This window comes from Halyomorpha halys, unplaced genomic scaffold, assembly GCF_000696795.3.
Source record: "Halyomorpha halys isolate HHAL.00 unplaced genomic scaffold, Hhal_1.1 Scaffold602.1, whole genome shotgun sequence".
Classification (NCBI taxonomy): Eukaryota; Metazoa; Arthropoda; class Insecta; order Hemiptera; family Pentatomidae; genus Halyomorpha; species Halyomorpha halys.
In genome coordinates this window covers 246660-271292 of record NW_027105306.1, presented here as the reverse complement: position 1 = coordinate 271292, position 24633 = coordinate 246660, and the positions used below count along the sequence as shown (strand labels likewise).

The following is a 24633-nucleotide window of genomic DNA, read 5'->3' as shown; positions in this document are numbered from 1 at the left end:
TGTGTGTGTGTGTGTGTGTGTGTGTGTGTGTGTGTGTGCATAATAAGAATGAGTGTAACTATGATAGCTATGAACACATACCTGTATAGAAGGTGAAAAATGAATGTTTATAAATATGCTATAGATCCTATAGTATAATGAAATATTCAATTTCAAATAAATTATTGAACATTAAGCCTTGGATTATCGCAACTGAAAACAAACTATTGACCTACAAGATAATACTTAAATCAATCTGGACCTATAGCCATGAACTGTGGGGGGACAGAAAAATTTTTAAACATCAAGTGTATCCAGTCCTTGCAATTTAAAGTCCTTTGAACAATAGTCAATGCTCCATATTACGTAATCAACAAAACTTACACCATAACATTAACATCTCAAAAGTCCTATACGTTATTTCATACAGATTTGCCAACTTTCATCAGAAACTAATTCACCATACTTATGCCTAAGCCTAATACCAATCCAGGCCCAACCACACCTATAATCCTCCTCGAAGGTTAAACAGCATTGATCCCCGAAACGTATTGTGGATATAACCTATTGGAGTCCTGGCAAAGGCAAGCTTCTCCATGCTTGCTCATATGTGGCCAGTACCCTAACTCAGCCTCCATTGGCTTTCAATATCAGTGACGCAGCTGTGAGAGAATCTATGGTATTTCTAGGACCTCTGCTTTGCCTTCCACGTCAGAGCGGCAAGGCTTGGCCCAGAGTTCATAAGGATGTCCTATAAATATTGTACATAGTTATGAATGCCTGTTCTATTTTATTCATTTCTTTGTTTTTGTTATTATATGTTTGTAATATTTTGCTTATTTTATATAATTAGTATTTTTACAGCTGTGACTTTTTATAATTATTATTGCTATGTTTTAATTGTATTCATTACTATTATTTCTTTATTATTATTATTTTATATAGTATGAATATACCACTTATAGCTCTAACGCCCATTGCCCTGAACTGTGATAGCATGTATTAATCATATTTCTCAATAAATAATGCAATTGAGAAGAAAAAATATTCTAAATAAATGTAAGGATCAAACACTTCCGTAAAGTATGGTTCTTTAAACTTCAAAATATTATTAATAACCTGATATTATCGGAATATGCGTCATTTACCGAAAACGAATATTTCCTTCTCTTCTCTGATAAGCAAATATAAAATGAAGAATGACTGTTGATACTGCGATAATGAATGTTGATACTGACCAAGAAAAGATCACAAATGCTAACACCGGTAGATGTGGAGTAGCGAGTGGGCAGAGCGCGGTCCCTTGTGTGACTCCTTCCTCAGCGACGGTTGCTCAACGCTAATGGTCTACTCGCGTGAACAGGGATCCGAGCATGACTCCATCAATAGCCAACTGCTGCCTTACATGAAAAAACTTTACAGCGAAGTCAGCCTCTTTGCAAGGGCAAAAAGGTAAAAGAAAAAAATCACATTACTAGAAGTTTCGCAAAGATAATTAAGCAGGGGGGTTTCAACATCGAGCTTGTTTAAGTTTTTGTAAGTGTGCATACAATAGTCAGGCTTTACCTGATTTAGTTTATAGTGTTAAAACTGTCAAGAGAAAAAAACATAAATTTATTTAATCAAAGTTATTCTTACTTTTAAGACTGAGTAGTAGTCTCTTACTTCACCAGCAATTTAATTGAGTTTTTATAATAACAATTAATGTAGATTTATATCTCCTGCAAACTATGAACAAAAGAATGGATAACTAAAACAATATAATTGAACAAATAGCATACTTTCTGTTTTAATCCAAATACATTTTCAAAGAAAAGATGGTTGTTGAAGGTGTGTTCAGGAAAATCTAAAGTAACAGTAAGGTAAATTATACAACTTTAATGTGTGCTGCTAACGTTTCGGTCCAAGTCGAAGACCTTCATGAGGGTTAAACAAGATTCAGAATCCAATGAAGACATAAGAATCTCAGTTAAAAGAAGAATAAATAAACAAGGATTACATAGGCGAATTTGAAACAGTAAAATGATGTATGGAACAATTGGAGAGAAATGCAATATTTAATAAGCAATGCAACCCAAATATATTTAGGTTTCTATTAGATATAATGTGAACACTAACATAACGGAATTAATAGAGATACAACATTTATAACACAATACAGTTTTCCTTTTTTATTACTAAGATCCATTAATGTTTTGTTTTGCTCCTTAGTCAATACTTTCTTATTTCATGTTTTCCATTTTCGTTTTATCCTTAACATTTTAACATTATTTTATCCTCCCTATTTTACTCAGGTACATCTCACATTTCACTTTTCCAGTGATGCCACGAATATTCAACTTAGTATACCGGTTTTATTTTAACTTATAAACTTATCCAATGTCAAACTTAGAAATATATTAAATTAAAATAAAATATCAATATTAATAGTAAAGATAAAAACAAATAAATAAATACGTTTTTAAAAACAAATAAATAAGTTAAAAATAAAATACAGAAACCGATATAACGATAAAAGTAAGGAATAATGTAATAAAAAGAAATATATTGATATATAAAAAAATAGTATATAAATTAAAATACTAAATAATAAATATTTCCCGATCTAATTCTACTTAATTTATACCTCTTTTTTAGGTTATTCTTTAATCTTTATTCCACATATGATTCATTATCTTCTTTTGGTGAGCACTTAATAAAAACCTACAACCTTGACCGAAACATCGTTAATAATAAATCAGTATATTTGAAAAATTGCATGATAGATTTAGCTGCTATCTGTATGATTTTTATTTATTTTTACTTAATCACCATGAAAACAACTCTCGGTATTAAAATTACTGGTCCCTTACTAGCCTCGACGACTATGAGTTTGATAAATACTGTTTAGATTGCAGGTATCTACCAACAATTGATACTAATATCCATTATTTCAGTCCATAAAATCCTTATCCATGCATCAAGTATTGCTCTAAAATTTTTACTCCGATTGGAAAACTCTAGAAAAGTGCAAGAAGGTAAAATTATGGAACTACAGAGAACAAAAAAGAAAGAGAACAAATGGGAAGTATAAGAAAATTATAAAGACCCAATGAGTCATTTATTTTTATAATTTAACAGTGTCTATAATTTCAGGTGTTCAAAATAATTTCGTAAAAACTGAAATCATTTTTATTATATCGACAAAGAACAAATCTATAATTTCAAGTGTTCAAAATAATTTCGTAATTACTAAAATCATTTTTATTACACCAACAAAGAACAAATTGTTCATAATTTTGTACACTTTATCGATTAAAAATAGCCATTAATTTGATTGTTATTTAATGAAACCATATTTTCATAAAAAGTTTCAATAAACTGATAAGTTTTTCCATTTAATTAATTAAGTTTTTCTTTGTGAACATTTTTTTTTTTACTTATGATTTTGTTTAATTTAAAAAACAAATTTTTGATTTTTTACGTTAACAATCTACAACTTTACCTATTACTAAAGTTTAGAATATGGGAGCTGGAATATTTTCCAATATTCATGTTTTCGGCGTTTCAGGCAACAGTGCGACAGTCAACAGTATTTGCATAATTATGTATTAGGTTTATATTAAAACCGTAGTAGTGGGTAGCTCTGCAGTAAGGCACTGAGCTACAAACTCCAAGGAGGTGGCTGTGGTAGATAATTGTTTTCCGTTTCACTGTCATAAGTCACTGGATTCGGGAGCCCTCCGGGATCTACACTGGCTCCTGAAGTAAGTATCCATAATTGGGTAAAAATCTAGCGGTCGAGGGTGATTCTGACCAAACCACTTCCTATCACAACCGTTGATCTAGATCAAAGGTTTTTCTACTGGAGGATCTGTTACTAGTAACAGTAATTTCTTACAAAACACTGCACTCATGATTCATGGGTTGTAGCAGTAGACATTAATTTTTTTTTTCAACAGTAAACCCTATAAAAAATTGTTTAGGTGGTTCTAAGATATTCAGCATTTTTTTGCTGTTTTTGAAAGGCGTCTGCGTTGTACAGATATGCAAAATTGCATAACTAAAACTTGATACAAGAACAACAAATATTATATTTTTAATATTTACACCAATAAATGCACCATAATTAACAAGGAGTTCGCGCTTTCTAAAACAACTGTCAGTTATTTTTTTGACACGGTCGCCTAGTAAGTACAACGCAGTACGGTAATGAGTTCCATAATTCTGCTGATATCCTTGATCTATCTTATTCCAAGTAAAGGAACACAATCAGGCCTTGCTTCATAATGAAAACTAATAATATTAGTTTAAAAATAAAAGTAAACAAATTACTGAGTACTTATACTAATACTAATACTTTTTGTTTCATAAAGGGCACCACTACTGATTATATTATAAAAGTACTAAAGTATTAGATTGCGTCAGTGGAATTGTACCAAATACAAATTACAAGACAAGAAATATTAATTCGTACTTTGTTGAGCTGTGGTGTCATCCCGTAGATTGACCCGTTATATATGATTTAAAATTTTTCAAAAAAACAGTCAGTTTTCAGTTTAACCTATATGAAGTTTGTGAATCTTTTTAAATAGGAAATATGACACACCTTTTGATTTGACATTTAAGGGTTCTTCTCTTTTCTTTTCAAAGAAAATTCCTCTGAATTGAACTGAACCGGATACCTGAATTTATCATTTATCGTTTCCTAATAAAATAAAATAGATCTCAAGCGTTAAGGCAATGTAGATTGCTAATAATTCATAATCTTGAATTTTATTCCTCGAAATGGATGTCAGTAATTTTAAAGGAACTGATGAAAAGATTTTAGGTGCGGCCGGATGTCTTTTACTTTTGCCGACAATTATAATTGCGATAAGACGTAAATATAGATAATTCGTATTCGGCATTTCATACAAAACAAATATAAATTCATGCTAAACACAATGAATAATAGATTCAATTTATTAATTGAATTGTATTGTTAATTAATTTCAATTAACCATGAGCTGCTTTGAGTAAGTAAAATGTAGAAATCATGTTACCTCTGTGATTTTTACTATTGGGAACAAAGGAAGCATTGATAGAATAAGTAACATTTCCATTGTAATAAGTTTTCTATTTTTATGACCATAAATATTTATTTTAACATGAATGGGTGAGAAGCCACGGGGTACATGTGACAATTTTACGTGTGCCAGAACGAAGCTTCCATTTCAGTATCGATAAGATTGTAAAATTATCAATGATCATTGATTTTACAACTTTAACAATAAATTAGGCTTCAGAATTTCGGCAGACTGCAATAAACTTTTCATTCACTAAATGGTCACTTGAATCCCTTGGTACATCAGTCGAGTTGTTTAGTTGAATAGATATCAATTAACGAACGTCCAACTTGATATAACCAACGCCTATGAAAAAATGTAATAATATCAGGAAATAAGTAGTAATATAGAATACTTAATATCTCATTAGAAATTAATTAAAAAGGATCCAATTGGAAACTACAAGAGCAATATGATTTTTAATAACGCTCCGTTCAATTTAGTTCATTCATTCACCATAAAATTAGAGAACTGCCATCAAAGCTCACTTCACTATAGTGGAGTAGCATCAGGAGTGGAGGAAAAATCGGGGCGGCAAAATACTTTAAACATGTTGAGAACATTGGAGAATTTGTAATAAATTCATGGGTTTGAGGTAGGTTTTATTTTAATCTTTTTTACTAGATAATTTTGTTATAAACAATTTTATTTTAGTGGGATTCACTATTTATTATTAAACATCAATCACAAATACTAAGTAAGCATTTTTTTTTAACACATAAAGCCCACCTTATTTACTATAAAATTATATAATAATACAAATCTATCACAATTTGATTATAAATTTATCTTCTATATCTTTTTGCAATTTTCATTTTCACCCCCGGCAAGAAATTAAATTCTATCTTGAAAAATATACAGCTCCTGAAAGTATTTGTGAGAATTTATTTAAAATTCTGCTAATGATCAGTTATTTATTTACTGAGGTATTTTTATCAGAACATTTATACCTACCATATATACATTAATATGTTTCAATAGATTTACTATATAAAAAATAAATATCATTTTTGAAAAATTACATAAATTAAGAAATTTTGCATTCATATTAGGTTATCTATCACTTATTAAACTAAATTAATATCAATTTAAAAAATAAAAATAAATCTATTATATTATTAATGTATTAATTTACTTTATGTTGCAGATATAAAAGTTTCCAGAAATATAATCATGTTGATAAATAGCTTGCAAATATGCAGAATGTTAAATAAACTATTACAAATACCTTCATGTATTATATTTTTTAAAACAAATGTTAATATTTTGAATGGCGTGAAGTTGATAATTGCCAATAAAATAGGCCGAAACGTTACAAAAATATACCTGAAATAGGACAAAACCGAGAGAATTTTGTTATTATTGTTCATAATTTTTTTTTTCCCACAGTAAAATGTATTTTATGGTTTTTAACAATTCAGAGATTCAGAAAGCCTGGTAATGTTTTTCTGATGGGTGCCTTTGTTTTAAATTATCCATATTTTGAATTTTAATTATCGAACAATTTTGAAAAACATGCTGGAATTTACATTGGGAAGAGAATAATATCTATGAAGATTAAAGGATCATAGACTAGGGAATGATGTGAAAATTTGAAATTAATTTTGGACTTTAAATCAGAATTTAATGTCAGTTTACCTGAAATCAGATTAAAAACAATTGATTAGATTAATAGACAGGAACGCCGATGGAAATAAACAAAACCATATAATCCAAAAAATTAAACTAGTTAAAAATCATAAAAATGAACTTAATCCTGAAAGTGAAATTGAGTACTCATGTGCTAAAACGGAAGGCTTTTAAAACATTCAGAACTAATCTTCAATAAGAACTGCTGAAACCAAAAGTTGCATTATTTAGGTAAATAATTAGGAATCAAAATATTTTTTTATCCAAGTTGATGATACAAAGAATAGACTACAGTGAAAAAATGTGTATCATACTGGAACAGTTCTAGTAGTTCTGGAAAACTTTTCATGATTTCAAATTATCAGTACATTTTCTTTAAGTAACAATAGTAGTTTTAAACTAAACTATTATTACTTATTATTCTTAATATGTCTAATAATCGAGGATAAGTTCATGATTTGAATAAACTAACAACAATAAATCGGAATAAAGGTACATACAACAAATTCAAAAAAATTAACAATTATGTGAAATTATCTAGGAAAAAAGGTCATCGGAAAGGAAACTACTGGTATACGGAAAAAGCGGCAATTCACCAACGGGTGAATAATAATTGAATGTTAAGAGAAAAATATTATAAAAATTTGTATTCGAAAAATAGAAAAATACTATTAGGGCAATGAAAAATGGAAGTGACGTAAAATTTAAAGCAGTGTGTAAATCTATTATTTAAAGAAAAAAGACTTAAATAGTTATAAATAAAATGGAAAATAATTTTGAAACCATTTCCTTCTTAGAAACAGAAAACAAAACAGAAAGAAAGACAAACGTATTGAGTATAATCCAATTACCGACGGTATCGGGTCTGTAATTTAATTAAACATCTAAAGAGAATAACACCAACTTTATAACGAAAACAAACCATCAACTTGACATTAAAAATCAATAACAATTCGTCAATAATACTTCCCGATTTAGTTAAATTAAGTGATTTATCATTAACTAAATTAAAGAAGCCACATCGTTGAAACAAGAATAGTCTCTTCGAATGTTGTTATATAAAAATGATGATAAAATAAATCAAATCTTAATTATTATAATTTAAGATTTAATATACGAAGATCGGTTGTAAGTTTATAAAAACAAAAAGCCCTTTTACTATGTATAAAAGTAAGTCATATATCATGAGAAATACAAATGTAAATTTAAAAATATATTATATAATAGTTATAAGGCCATTGAAACTTTACCATTGAGGTCAAAATTAAGTTAAATAACATTGAAAATTAATAATTTATAAATTTAATAGATAACTGAAGCAAGTCTCTAACAGTTGGCTGCTAAGGTAAAATGAAATAAAATAGAAGTTATTTGTTAGATGCCATACAACTAAAATACCATCAACACTACGCATATAAAAACTTAATTCGTGTCTGACAATTTGCTTTCAGGTTGGTGGTAAGTAAAAGTTACTTTAAAGTTAATTTGTATTAACTAGTACTAGCCAGAAATTACATAATGATTGGAACAAAACTCACCACTGGTAAAACGAATGGAATCTGCTTCGAAAAAAATATTTTATCAGGAATTATGTTGAAAAACCTGGATCCACAACACTAATACAACAATCTATGCCACTTTCACAGTCTAATCCAAAACACTTGTAGAAATGCAGTAAAATAGTAGATGTCCAGCTGTGGCACACTTGATAAACTCGTAAGAAAGTTATAATTAAAATAATGGATGAATTAGAAAAACGAAGCTGTAAATTTCAACGGACAATCGCAAACGTATTTGACGGTGTTTCACGCGCTTCTGGACAATCCGACCGATACTGGTGGTGGGGAGAGATCGGTCGTCTTCGGCAGTGTTCGGGCGCGATGGCAAAAATATATCCCCTCCACTGTTTACACCCACCAAGGAATTTTTTTTTATTACTCTCCTTGCCTCAGTTCTGTGTCGTTGAATTCACTAAAAGCCACAAGCATCTCCTCGTAAGAAGAAAAATGTATTCACTCTATCTCTGAATAAATAAGTGTATCTCTTTTGCCATATATCATCATTATATTTTAATATAATGTTTTGAAACAGTAAATGTAAGCAAAATAACGATAATAAATCAAAAACATAAAATGTCAATATTACTTCATCCTAGGCCAGCAAAAAAATCTAAAACGTTACCTAATTAGATTTAAAAAAATTATTGGGACGATAGTGTCTAAGGATCAACTCTCATTTTAAAAAATCGAAAGATGTTCAGAATAATAAAATTTTTTTGTTGTCTATATTTTTTCTGATAGGTGCTACAGATTTCTTTAATAGTTTAAATTAATTGGGATGTTATTTTATGATTTCGTAGCAGAAAAACTCATAAATATATATAAAAATTTTAAAAAACTCATAAAAATAAATATTCATGACGTTTTATATTTCGTACATGAGGGACGTTTTATGCATAAATATGTACCATTATCAAAGAAATAAAAATACCAAAAGAGTCATTTGAATTTGTTTATCTTATCGTCCTTTTTATTATTGAAGAACATCTACCAAAAATAACATATATAACACAAATATTAATAACCACTCTCGGTAGCCGAATGTTCTAAACCATCCTTTGAAATCACATGATTATTTTTAAAGGTCGGGTGCAAATCTACTCAATGTGAAAAAAATCATGTATAATTCTCTAACTGTGTGTTTCTGAATTCAAAAAATATTATTGAAAAATTTCAAATATTCCACTCATATAGTTATGTTAAAATCTAGTTATTAAATATCTGGACTTGCTAAAACATTATATTAAAAGTATTATTTATAGTTCTTTAATTTAATGAAACTCTTTCAACTTAAAATAATTAAATACATGCTTTGTTTTTCTGATCGTAGATAGTTATATCGAATTGGTTTCATTCCTAAACATCTATACTTCTTGTTCTATGGAATATTCGTTGAAATATTATACAATTATAAAATAAAATATTTATTCCTTACATTTCCAAACTTCAATAGTGAAGTTAATTTAGTTTATTAGTAAATTAAGTTAGTGAAGTAGAAGGAGTATTTCTACAAAGATTCTAGAAATTTAGAAAAACGATTTTTCAAAGTAAAAAGCTCTTTTTTGATCAAATCAGACAGGTGATAGTAACTAATCAGTTCTTAATGTATAACGAAGGTTCTCATACACGAAAACTTAATATATATTAACTTGGTCAAAGGAAAGTTTGATAGTTAAATAGTTTGAGAGAATATTAGAACCTTTTTAGAAGGGGCTCAGAACTGCATTTCTCACCTCTTTCAACATTAACGAGGAAATAAATATATTTTTTTTTATACATAAGTGATAATCGGTATAGATTTCAAAATTAATCGAATAGTTGAATATGAGTGCCTTAAAACCTTGTTTTATACTTTCCTTTATATTATATACTTCATTTTGCTTTAAAAAAACTGTAACGAAAAAGTATATAAATAATATTATTTTTAAAAAATATACATATTCAATTATAAAAAAATATGTCCATGTAGTGTACAAGAATCTTTATTAATTCATATTCAATATCTAACGTTTCGGGAAACCCGGACAATTGTGGTTTATAATATATATTTATATTATATAATAGCATAACAATATAATTAAACAAATAATATAATTTAAATGCAATCGTAAGGAATAAAGATTAATTTTTGACTAAATTATATTTGATCCAGGCATAATAGCCTGCGAAATTTAATTAATTAATGTGAGGCTATAAAATTAAAATTAAGATGGTCCTTGATGATGGCCGAAACGTTGGACATGCAGTAAGAATTTATAAAAATTTGTTAAAACTACATAGATTTTATTTTAATTGAATAATATAGGTCTCAAACCAGATAATTGAAATGTATATAAAATATAAGTTTTTTTTTTTGAAAAAACTTTTTCTATAAATTAATTTTGATTGGAGTGCTCACTAACAAGTTACTATGATTTGAAGGAAATACACACATTTTTAAAATTCGGTTGTTAGTAAATTTATTAATACTTTTTAAAAAATCAAAGAATGAGTTCTTTGCCTCTATAACGTATACTATATTATACTATTCCCTTTTAGTAAAATAGAGAATATCAAAAAAGTAACCGATAATTTTTTTTTTTTTAATTTTTTTTTTTACGAATTAACTTGAAAGTAAAAGTGTTTTATTGTAGGAAGACAGTCCGGGTGGCGGTCAATAAAGGTAGCAAAATAGTAATAGAGAACTACTTATTGTTAACGAACGTTTCGCCCCACTTCGTAGAGCTTCGTCAGGGCTGTCTGATGGTAGTACAAAGGTTGTACCAGTTGCCCTTTGTACTACCATCAGACAGCCCTGACGAAGCTCTGCAAAATGGGGCGAAACGTTCGTTAACAATAAGTAGTTTTCTTTTACTATTTCGACACCTTTATTAATATCATTGTATGTAATATATAATTTATATTTTAATTTCATTTATTACTAATATTTATAATACCAAATTTCATTTGTTCTCTATACTGATTATTAATTCTGTTTCTATGTAGAATAACAATTATTTTACAGAAACTCTCCTTTGTATTGATATACAGTTGAAAAAAGAAAACTTTTTCTCCAAGACTTTCAATTCCGTTAAGCTCGTGCAATTAAGGCAGGACAGTAAAACTTTTAATTCCCTTAGGTGAATCATTTATTTCCTTAGTGAGGAGCACTAAAACGTTTATTTTATTTTTAGTCAAAAACTTCTAATATTATGAAATAAGCTTTCACAAAAACTTTAGAGAATTAAATTCAAAAGAATGAAATTATTTGTACATAAAAAAATTACCAACTTTTTTTTTCAGCCTGATGAAAGGACATAGATATTAATCCAGCACTATTAAAATCTTTTTTTTTCTCTCAAAGTAATTTCAAACTCTTATTTCTGAATTTGCTGTGTGATTGGTATTTAGTACTCCGTACTAATTGGTAATTGGGTGTAAAGCTTAGTTTGAGTCAACAATTTTTCTTTCCTGAAAATAATCACTATATTAGACAAAATAAGTTCAATGTTGGATATTCCTTTGTGTATTCCATATTGATATCATTTGTTGTAATCTAAGAAGAAGTTACAATATCATTCACTAATTCAATAAAACAGAAAAACCTTCAATGAAAGGAAGTTTTCATTCAAAGTAAAAAATTTCTGAGGAAAAGCCCGTCGTATTCAAATACATTTTCAAGCATTGAAAGCTTCTTGGTTGCAGAAATGTTTTGATATAGTTGGGTTAGCCACTGCTTTTGAACCTTGGGGTTGATAGTGAATTCATTATAGTGTGGTTAAGGCAGATTATACAGTGCTAAGGCTCTACTTGGAATTTTCCAGATTATATTTTCTGCTGAAGTTATGACTAAGTAATGGGCTACTATCATAGCGATCCACAAGGACAGAAGCTCAAGCAAAATTTGAAGACTAAAGACTTATGAGGTAGTATATAGCTCTTCAACATGATACTTGAATTTTATCATAGCCATGGGCCAGATTTTAAAAGTAAGTAAACGGAGGAAAACACAATGAGAAAGTGAAAAATGGGGGCAATTCGAGCCCGATTTGAGGTTGCCGCAGACGACATTGTCCTGACAGTGACTCTAATGAAAATTTACGGCAAGCCGTTATCATTACTGAGTTGGAAAGATAGTACATGGCACTAAATGCAAGGGAAATTATGTTATGCAGATTGTTTGTGAGGAAAAAGAATTGATAACTCACTAAAAAGGGGAAAAAAATCTGGTGTGGTACGCGCTACACTCAAATTTTACTTGACATCCTACTTTGAGTTGAATTAATCCTCGCTCGTTTCAGAATAGATATCCCTTTATCTGAATTATTATTCATTATAGTTTCCCACACTAATTTTCCAAATGAGCCGATTGACAAACTGAAATTAGTAGTTTTATAATGTTTCTCGATACCGAAAATAACATTTTTGTTTTCCTAACGTACGGCAAAAATATCCAAACATAATAGTTTACTAAAATTTACATTCTACTTTCAACCATCTTAATTATTTTTTTCTAAATATTATGCTTTCCAACGGTATCTAATCCGTCTGTATTACAACTCTTATTTCCGAACAGGTTTTTTGAAAAAAAATAGTTTTCCTCTTCACTCCTTTAGTTAATTATCAAATTCTTTCATCTTTAAATTTTTTTTATTACTTATTAAAAGTGTTAGATGGTTAATTATTTCAAATAGATGCCTCTGAATGTGGTTCACAGGAATCCATTTTCAAAATTCGGCAATTAATCCCTGCCAAGTTGGATCAATGGGGATAGCTTGCACTAGAAATCATTTAATTTTACATTTTAATATACTGAGTTCAATGAAAATAGTTTGAGCCTTTTTCGAGTAAATCGAAAAAAAAAATTGTATAATCTATTATGTAAAGTGAAACTTCTGGTCAGGCGATTTTATCGAAAAAGTCGTAGCATCCCAGGACCATAACCGCCTTAAATGCATGATTTCAGTTTTGTACAACTTTTCTTTTTTGAGCTAGGACATTCACAACATACACATTCCATTTTGCGAGACTTCATTATTTGGACACATAGGATCTTAAAATGTACACAGTCGAAAACTCGAATTCGAAATTTTGCACGATCATAATACTTACGCTTACTTATAATCCATCTATAGGTAAACTATAGTAATAGAACCAGCCAATAAATTACCTATCTCGGAACGGTACACAGCATCAAGAGCTTTCCAAGAGAACAAAAGGAACATCCGAGATGGATTTACCTTTCAGTAAGGAATCAAGATAAATACTATGCGGATTTTCTGGGTTGATTCTGTAGACAGAAAATCAACTGCAACACATGTGTTAATGGAGTAAAAAATTCCTAAATAAAAGGTTTTGAAGATAGCAAATCCACCATTCACTATTTAAACAGGTGGAATGAAATCCGTTTAAGAGATATGGGTTTGAAGAATAATATTGTTAAAACATGTACCAAAAGAATATTCAGAAAGTAATTTATAGTTTTAGTAATTTAGTAATTTATAGTAAGTTCGAGGAAATTGTTTATTGTAATTTTTTATTTTATTTTTTCATTTCGTTTTGTGTTTGCTATTTCATTTTTTAAACAATTTATTGGCAATTCAACGTTTATTTATTAAAATGCATTATACTGATAGCAATTATAATTGATGCAAATTAATTTCGAATTTTAATATAATTAATACTTTAGATTTAATATTAAAATTAATTAATTTAATAATAAGATAGAATAGCTCACAAACTTTATAGGTCACTATTTTCACTATTTTATAGGTCAACTCTGCCCAGCAGCTTTTATAAGTGAACATATAAATACAACCTTTTCTATACGATCTTTGCTATGCAATCATACTGAGAAGCCGTAGCAACAATATAACTATAGATTAATAATTGATTGACGTATTTCTGAGCGAAAATTTTCTTCAAAATAACAGAAATTATTAAAGCTAATGGGATACCACATTCTGCACTAAGGGCAACAGAGTAGGGCTGAAAATCCTCTCTGATTGGATGAAAAGAACGATAGCCCAAGTTTATCAAAATCAAATAAGTTTATTAAAATCGGACAATAAGTGCATCTGGGATTAAAAATCAAATAGTAAAAAAAGATCAAGTGACTATACGCATTAAAACAGTTATAAGCAGTGATAAGCATTAAACCAGTTATTGCTCTTGGAATAAATTTTGGTTCGACTCTTTCCATAGTAATTGTTGTTCTAGTTCGTTCATTTCCAAACACCCTTTATATTTTTTTGGAGACGCAGAAAATGAAAATGCTATCGATTTTAAGATCGCATATCGAATTGAAAGAATTATTTCAACTTTTATGATTTATAAAATATCAGGATTTCTTTAAATATTTTTCGAAAGTGTAGAAAATAAAAATGCTGTCGCATTCAGACATCTATAGATAAAATAGTTCCTGAGAAATCTATCTTTTTTCAAGATATAACTCATTTTTGATATAAGTTGCACTGTGTCAAAAAAGTGTTAAATATTTACTAGCTGAATAAAAATTAGTGAATAATAAAATTATTTATTCATTTGTCTTATTTCCAGAAAGGAGTCCAACAGAACAGGAGAGCAAATATTAACAAATTGGACATGGCCTCCAAAAGCCTGAGGTCTGGTTCAAAACCCTGGTTGCAATGGGAACAACCATAAGAAACAGAAACACTCTAAGGAGTCGTTAGTAATCTTATTAAGAACCTTATGCGCTAAGATTCTTCACCATCAATGACGATGTTCAATAATGCTATTCGGACCATCTATGACATCAGCTATTGAAGGAATTGTAAGACTCATAAACATAGATTTGTGCCAATTTTCATAAAAATCTATAAGGATTGGCTATATAACGTGGGGTCATAAGGGGGTGATATATCTTACAATCCTTCAAAGGAAAATGAAAGCCAAAAAGAGGGGAGAGAACCATGCACTCGTAGCTCAGATTTACGTTAAAATTAATTGTCCACCACTGTAATATAAATCGAAACAAAAGGAGCCGGTGATTGGCTCATATTCCTAAGCCACGCCCAGATAGTTAATCGAATGGTCCGCCTTTTTAGCTTCACTTTTCCTGGCATCTTACCTGCTTCATTATAATCCCTCCTTCAAGGGGCTCATTCACGTACTATCGATATTAGCTAATATTCTAAGGAACCCCCAGTAGGCTCATATTGCCATGTTTCGTTAAAAATAGCCATGTTTTGCCACAAAGCTAATGACCCTATCTTCTATAGCTTTTAGTTAATACATCCATACATACATACATCGTAACAAATCTAATAAAAGACTGTCATGTTTAACAAAAATTAAATAATAATGCGATCCAAAACAAAAAGCATGCATTATATGACTTATTTCGTTGTTTTTTTTAATTTCATATGAACTGTGTCATTGTCAACAATAAACACATTTACATTTTATAAAAAAAACAGAAACGCCCACCTCTAGGTTGCCATATCTATACAGAAACAAGTTCCTACAAATCTATTGCATCAGTCGCCGCCATGTTGGTAGTTGTCAACCATAGGAGTAGTTTGCCATACCTAGTTCCTTTAACTTAATTTCAGTTCTTTAAAAAAATTTCCCTTTTTCGTTCTTTATCATCAAAAGCCTGACTTTAATGCCTTCGGTGACATTTCTAACAGCATGCTACAACCTTCTAGTATAAATTAATTATAGTTTGTAACGAAATAACAAAATATTTACATAATGTATTTCATAATTTACTTTCTCACTTTCTATAACATTTTATTTTTAACCAATATCTTAAACTCAGGTCACAATTGTCATGATGAAATCAGAATTGATTAACAAATTGTTAAACATGTCTAATTTAAATATAATATTTGATAAATAAACAGGCTTACATCTCAGTCTTTAGTGCCATACTAAAATTTATTGGTAGTCTGTAGCTCAGTGGTAAGGCATTGTGCAACAACTGTTTCTGCCTCATATTATATTGAAAAATTACTCAAACATTGCACTATTTTTTATCCAGTCAAAACCACTTCTTGCATTAAAATGTAACTATACAATTATAAAAATATATATTCAATATTTAGTTAATATAGCTAATTGTTTAAATCTATGTCCTTACAACTCATTATTTGTGAATTATAATTTGTTACATTAACGTAATTTGTATTTTATGTGTAAAAAATGAGTTTCAACAAAACAGGAGATCGTAATAAAAGTGAAGAAAACAAGAATAAACATAGTTGTCCAAAATTAAAAGTTTGCTCGCATTTATAAGGGTGGTAAGTTGGGGCAAAATCTGAAAATTTGTTTAAAAAGGTCAAAGTTTTAGTAACAAAACGAGATGATTAGTTTTACGAGCGATTATATAGTTATAAAAGTTCTTAAAAATCGTTGTTTATGTTGTCTTAGTACTCATTAGCAGTGCATAATTCTCCCCAGAGCATAACATTAAAATTTAGCAAAACATATTTGCAAGCCAATTTTGAAATAAAATTCCTATTATAGATTTTTTTATCTGGATAGAATTCCTTTTACCAACAATTATCTGATTTTAAGTTATTATTAATGCGACAATAATGTTAAAAATAGCAGGTCTAGACGGAAAAACTATACTACTTTATCACGGTTGCAATAAAATTTCTAAGAAGAGATTGAAAGTATTTAAACCTTCTAATGTTCAGATTACGAATAAGAAATGGCTATATTTTTATCAGTATTGTTCGTTATTAGAAATGAAAAATAACAAATCAAACTACTACTTATATTGTGCGTACTAACTAGGGCTTCCAGTTTTTAAGATTTCAAAAGCCATATCGGAAAACATATGACATCAGGTTCCACTGAAATAAAACGATTTTATGAGTTAAAAATTAATGTGAAAAAATTATTTTAGTTGTTTTTGAACCATTTTACCCCTGAATGGATGGTGCTCTACAAAGTGTGGCGTTATACAAAATAAATAGTTGTTAACTATTTCTGTTCTCTTTTGACCACATCTTCTTCAAATTTGAAATTATACGGTTAATTATATATATAAATAAATAAATTACCGATTTATTTAATGTGAGACTGAGTTACGATGTCTTCCTCTGTAATGTGAATTTCATGGAATGTAGATGCTATACTTTTGTATTTGTCTCCATGACAGAATGTATGTATTAGTACTGATATGAGTTTGTTCTGGAGTATGAACGTGAAATATTTATTCAGATTATTTCCCTTTATTGAAGCAATTATTTACAAGACTATCGATTATCAACATTTTTAAACGAGATATTTTCTAAAAATATGTCTGCATTTGACCTAGTTTTTGTACTAGAATGAAATGTTTGTTTATCACTACACCTTTGATTGATGATGTATATGAGCAATGGGAACAAGAAGAAAAAAAATCATTTTTTGAAAAAATAGGTATGGCAGGTTTTGAAATTAATCACGAAAATCAGCTATAACCAACCTTATCATTGTTTTAGATAGTTTGAATAATCGACGCATTAACTTATTAGAAGCAGTTGTTATTCAAGTTTCTATTTCCATATGTGGTCGCATGACTGCTTAACACAGCTGTTGCTCAGTGGTACGTTAGTTGAAAATAGACACTAATGTCATTTTTCCATAGGAGATAATTTATTAAATAAATACATACTTGTAAAATTCGACTTCCATTTGATTGTCTATATTTTTGTATTAACTTTTCCTCGACGTTTCACGGTCCTTTCCCCATCACATATAATGATTACCTATAAACTTAATATTTTGTTTGTATCCAGAACAATAAAAAAAATTAAATCTGTACACTTAAAGGGTCAAAGGTGCAGGACTTTGTAAGGAAGTACAGTTTCTAGACCAACGGTTGTGCAAGGAGGTTATTTGGTCATTAATATTTTGTCATATTTATAATTAAACTTTATTTTACAGAGACATTCTATTTACACCATTACTACCATATATTAACTAATTATGTATTTTTCCCTTCTTAACTAGTATGATGAATAGTTGTAACTCTCAACAAGTGATAGTGTAAATGGTGTTCACCAGTGGTACCTAACCGGTGGTTGAAGTACCACAAGAGCATTAGAATGGGCCATTGGAAATTGTTGCAGAATATATTTTGTAAGAAATTATTGTTAGATATTGTCTTTTACTGTATACCTTTTCTATTTGAATGTTAGTTTAACGGTTCTAACAAGTGAGTTTATTATAAAAATTCCACAAACTGCAATTAATTTTCAAAAATTTTCTCAAGGGAGTGGAGATGGACCGTAGATGGTTGGATATCTGCCATGTTGGTCCGTAGATTCCTTCGGGTTAAGAATCACTGGCATAAATAGAATGTCTCCATGTAAAATTGAGACTAATTAGAAAATATGAAAAAATATTAATGATGTGAATATAACTAACAAAGAGGCTAAAGAATTGTTATATGTAGAAAAAAAGGCATTATGTATAATTAGTAATATAGCATTTATAAAAAAAAAATATTGTTCTAGATAATAACAAAATATTTAAATTATAGGTAAGCCAGAAAACGGGAAAATTACACCGAACTTTCGATGAGAAATGAAAAAAATAGACAGTGAAAAAGAAAAAAAACATTTCTCAACTATTAATATGTAAAATAGATACCCAAGATCCATAGAAGTCGATTTTGGCAGTGAAATTTAGTAAACATCGTAAATCCCTTCTAAAACTACCAAAAAGAAACTAAGTAGGTCCCATACTATGCAAACCGTCAATAATCTGGAATTAAATGAAGAATATGCGTTCATCGCGAATCGCTATTGTCTATAGGACTAGGAGAGTATAGACTAAAAAAACAATCCAACGTTGCTTTTTTTAGTTATTAGTCAGTTAAAGCCAGGAGCGCAGTAGCAGCAGTTAAAAACGACACGACTAACTAAAAATATCAGTTGATAGAAAACAAAACAAACTAGAAATAGTTTTTCAACTATAAATTTCCTCGTTCTAACTACGACTCAGTAGATGAAGAAATATATTATTATGGCTTTCCCATGGCCGTGAATTTAGCCTAAATAAAAAAGAGGCGATACTCCCCACCAACTAAGAGAAATGATGGTCTGAAGCGTAGACGATCGCAGCCATGTTGGCTTACGACAGAAAACAAACAAGGGGCAGGCTGAACCTGGACTGAGGTACACTTCCGACCACGCCCACCTCCTCGGTAGGCGGTCCTAAAATATGGCCCCTCCCACTTTCTCTCCCACCTCGGGACTAGTTAAATTATGTAGCTTTTAGCGTTTAAAGGAAAGATTGTGTAACATTAAACAGCAGCATGGAATATTCTGTCATCTCTATCTCTGTAAATCACCTGTATTAGTACGGAATATAGATTCAGCTTTAACTACGAAATAGATTAATTTGTCGTGACTTATGCAGATATAAACATATTTTTAAGAGCGATACGTAATAAACTATACAAGGTCTCTATGCATTGTTGTGCTAAATTATTTTAATGAAATACCTATTTTTTTCATTTTCCCAAGTTGGTAATCGAATTAGACACAATGATATTGCAGTTAATTCTAAAAGCGGAAGGCCTTGAGGATTGGCTTAATCTAATAGAATCTTTGTCTTATGATAATTAAATTTGTTTCATAGTTTGTATAAAACCTTCATTTTTGAATTAATATGAGACATTAGGCACACTTAACATAGCTTTAACTCCTTCTAAATCCCTATTAATACGATTAATTAATTTATTTAGTCCGACATCATATAACTGACATGTCAATCGTATAAGAAAGTAATGTACGAATTAAAATCTATCTATTACCTACCATCAATGCAGCAATGAGGAAATATGCTGTTATAGTTAAAAAATCTTTATTTGACAAAAAATGTAAAAGAAAAAATACAAACAAAAAGTAAAATAAATACAATTAAAATAAAGTAATATAAAGGATAATACTACTACAGGAGTGATCTGGGACCAGAGCCTTAATACATAGAAAAGAAAAACTAACAGTAAACTACTTGCAGAGACTGGTCAGGCACTATCTCATGATGTGAAGGCAAGGGGGTGGGAGGATATGTGGCTCGAAGCAAGCCATCAGTACGCCTCTAAAAAACAACGAATGCCAGTATAGCTGGCAAGAGACCACGAGGGAGGCCAAAAACCAGATAGAAACACAAAATCAATAAAGAGGTAAAAGACCTGCATGCAGCTCACTGGAAAGCAGTAGCCCAAGGCAGGAAGGCGTGGAAAAGGCTGGTTCGAGCGAGGCCGTAGTGGCATATAAAGTTCAAGACAGGTCAGTAGAGACTGTACTGGTAGCGCTTCGGACTCGGTTTCAATTTTATGGTGTTCCTGTTCGTATCAGATGGAGGCAGGGAATTAGAAAATGCCAGTATTAGGGCGGAGATGGGGGCACTGGATCATATTACTCCCGTACCTGCTATATTCAACCATAACCGGTCCGAATGTCCTGGTTTTCTAAATAATTTATCTTCGCTTGTTATTGACAATTTCGTAAATTTGCACCTTGTCTGTCTTTTGTCTGCTTGTCTTTCGTTCATCGGGCTCTCCCCCGCCGACGATTCTACTTGGTATACTCGGTTCTCCCTCCATTCCTGTCTGTGTCTATTCTCGAAGAAACTGCCACACACCTCCGAATGGTTCTCCCGTGTCTCCTTCTATCGCGTTCACCATTATAGCCCGCGACAACCAGTCAGCGACTACATTTCCTTATTTGGTTCGTATACAATGTCCGGAACTATGGAGACTTATGGATCAGTTGCCACAAGAGATCTGTTGGGTACTTCGTCCACTTTTTTTCTAATCTTATGATGGCGTAAGGCAAACCAAGATAAATTGTACATAGGTTTATGTATAATTTTCTTAGTTTTTAAGTCATGTATATATAATTGTAATTGTCTTAATAAATAAATAAATAGGAGGTAGGGAAAAAAAAAAACAATGTCCGGATTGTACTAGCTCAACAACTCATTCTATCTCGTAACTCATGCTCTCGATACAGGGATGTTTTAACTTTCAAACCCATTGCAAGGGTCTGTGGTCGGTATGAATGTGAAACCGGCCCTCAGACAGAAATCTTTCGAACTCACTTGAACTTGAAAAAAGTTTATTAAAAAAAAAGAAATATTTACAATTAAGAACAACTGCTTCACCACTATTCAACTATTACGGCCAAACAATAAGAACTTATTACTGACTAGCTATGAGCTAGGCGGTAAAGAGAGAGATATTTATATAGAATAAGGGTAAAAAAGCTGGCGCTAGATTTAAAATGCCAAATTGAATTCACAGTAAGTCCTAATATTATCTTCCCACTTATAAATAGTTTGCTATGTACGTCACTGAATTCTAATAATAATATCTATGATGTTTCATAAAATATACTGTGGTTAGTATGCTCTTTATTAACAAAAGATTCTAACCTTCAAAAATAATCCCACCTATACCAGCAAATGTAGTGATTAGACTTGAAAGACACAGAATTCTATAAACTTTTTAACTAATGACCTTTATGACTAATGATAAATAAGAAATTTTTATTTACGAAATAGTGGAACACTAAAGATTTATCATACAACATTCTGTCAAATAGGATTATTTGGATAAATAATATAAACAAAGTCGCTGGGACCGAGGGAGGAGCCAAGAGTCTAGGGAGTTTTTGTCCTCTCTAATATTATATTAGCAGACAAAAGTGTCCTTGTGCCCTCTTCCAAAAATATTTTAATAGGCATTTACTCAAAAATAATTTATAAAAGGTGAAATAAGTAGTGAAGGTAATAATCATTTGCCGAAGAAATAAAGAGATTTAATTAATAACGAAAGTCTTCCTAAAAGCGAATTACCTAATATATTATTATATTTTGTTTAACCTAGGAGAAAGCAATGTAATGCAGAGGGTATACTGCCAAGAAAAGTGAAGCCAAAAAGGTGGACCTTAACATGAACTCCAGGGACGTGGCAAGGGAGTAGGAGTCAATCACAGGCTGTCTTCTGTTGCAGTTTAGATTAAAATTGTGGACATTCCTACTAGCCTCAACATAAACCTGAATTCCGAGTTTGTGATTAACTCTCCCTCTTTTTGGCCCATTTGCAGATGAGTAGAGTATCACCACAGTGCTTTCCTCCTGTGTTGCAAAATGGAGTGTAAAATTGATCACGGCTACTGCTTTGTTCTATGACGTCCTATAAACCCCCATGTTGTCAAGATGCTCTAAAGCCGCCTCCAATGCTGAGCGATTTATTCGCCTTTAGCCACTAACTACATGATGCTATGAACTTCAATCGAATGTAGTTGGACCCATCGAAGGTTGGTCTTTGTATTTGTTCCGGCAGTTGTAGGTCTTTTGTCCCAAATCAAAATAATTTTCGAAGAAATCTTCAATAACGTATTTTAACGTATAATGATTTCATTCAAATTTATAATGTTTTACTACTTCTTAATAATTTAATTTCATTTGTGGATTATTTAGGAGGAGAAAAAATAATCAAATCATTTGCTATATTATTTATCATGTTTAATTAAAAATAATGTTGATTTGTAACATTATTTTACTTTGTCAAAAAAAACTTTTACTTTTTACTCATAAACTTTAGATAGAAAACTCCTCAATCACACTAAATTATTTGGTATTTTTAAAAATAATTAATTATTTAATTAATAAAATAATTAATTATTTATTAAATAAAATATAATTGATATTTTATAATTAAATATCAAATTATCTATAGAATCAAGTGGTGGCTATTAAATAGAATAATTGCCGAACAAATCGAAAAACAGGAAGAAAAGCTAGTTATAATTAGATGATTTTTAGATAATAACAAAAAAGAATAAATTCGTAGATATGCTTAAATAATTAAATTTACTACTCGATTGGACGAAAATAGAAAAACAAATGTCTTCATGAAATATAAAATTGTTATTCCAATTAACCAAGATAAGAAATACAAAAATAAAGTATAAAATTTAACTAACACGAAAACCAGTTTTTATAAATAAACGTTGTTTATTGTTGCTTAAAGGCGTAAAACCCTCTGGTCATCAACACCTATAAAAAGTAACCTCCCTGGCGGGGAATCGAACCCCGGTCTCCCGCGTGGATACTTACCACTATACTACCGAGGACTATAAATAAACGTTATAAGCAATTTATTAAAAAATAAAATATAATTGATATTTTATAAACTTGCTTATCCATACTGACAAATAAATAATTTATGGTTTATCTCCTAGTGTAAGCAAATTCTGTATATAAAAAAATAAAATAAGAACTAAAAGAATAAGGATAAAAATAAATCTAATCACCGTTTAAAAAAAAGGCATTATAGATTATTTCCTAATAGCATATAAAGCTCAGGCTATGTTTCATACAGTCTATGAGATTCCAGGGTAATTAGTCAAGGTATTATTCTTAATAAAGTAAAATTATTTATAGTAGTTGACTGAAATTATTTGAATCCTAAAAATGTTGTAGTATTTTTTAATTTTTCTTCAATAATGTGAGTTATTGAGGAAATTTGAATTATGATCAATGTAAATTATCGTTTTGATTGTTTTATTTTGATTACTTTCTGTTTTATTATTATTACATTGAATGGCCTTAAATCCTTAGGCCTTTGTTTGTTCTTTTGATACCTATGTTTTATAATTTTTTTTTTAATGCGAAATTTCCAACTCATTTATATTTATATATAGGATAAATTATTTATTTTTAAACATTTTGTAATTAATAAATTGTTTATAAGTATTTATGAATTATTTATTTGTCAGTTTGAATAACGAACTTTATAAAGTGTCAGATAAATTTTATTTTTAAAAACGTTCATGCATCTACTGGTTTAGCTTAGTTCTGTATCATTTTGGTTTTTCGCTATATTTATTATTTTATATCTTGGTTAAGGAGCGGGTGTAAGAAAGGTCTTTGAAAAATAAGGGAGAAAGAATGGAAGAATGGGGTGGAGGGTGTTGGAGGTGATTGGAAATAATGTTACAAGTGCGCATACGAGAAAGCTCCCTGTCTTCTTCAGAAATACTAAAAGTATCGTCTTGATAAATAAATTCTAAATCGGTAATGAGAGCAGGTATAAGATGAGACACATTTGAAGTAGGTGTAGAGAAATAGGGGCCTAAACTTAAAATATTGACGACATTGGGGGGAATAGTTCTTCACTACCTTTAGAGTAGATTTTATTATTTAAAGACACTACTACTTACCGACCTACCACTCAGGACCCTACTCGCTCACTTATGCTCCAGTTCAACTCACTCCTCAGGAACCTGCTTGAAACCAGCCAGATTAACCGCCCCACCTACCTCAACCTCATTTCTTATAATTCTTTAGCCCCCCGCTTATACGGACTTCCTAAAATCCATAAACCTGGTAACCCCCTTCGCCCCATCATTTCTAATATCAAC

At 30.1% G+C, this 24633-nt stretch overlaps 1 protein-coding gene and 1 long non-coding RNA gene across 3 annotated transcripts in view; both read right to left on the bottom strand.

The window, feature by feature from the left end:
• Nucleotides 1-8567, bottom strand: part of LOC106684689 (uncharacterized) — a 174120-nt gene extending 165553 nt beyond the window's left edge. The window contains exon 1 of one of the 2 annotated variants that reach the window (XR_010844209.1): nt 8234-8567. This is a non-coding gene — a long non-coding RNA (uncharacterized lncRNA). The remainder of the gene's footprint in view (nt 1-8233) is intronic. The other variant, XR_010844212.1, reaches the window with a different exon arrangement.
• A 2974-nt stretch (nt 8568-11541) lies between these two features.
• Nucleotides 11542-24633, bottom strand: part of sturkopf (lipid droplet associated hydrolase sturkopf) — a 27467-nt gene continuing 14375 nt past the window's right edge. Inside the window, exon 6 of the mRNA XM_067050344.1 lies at nt 11542-11704. Within this exon, the coding sequence (XP_066906445.1) occupies nt 11678-11704 (27 nt within the window). The 3' untranslated portion in view covers nt 11542-11677. The remainder of the gene's footprint in view (nt 11705-24633) is intronic.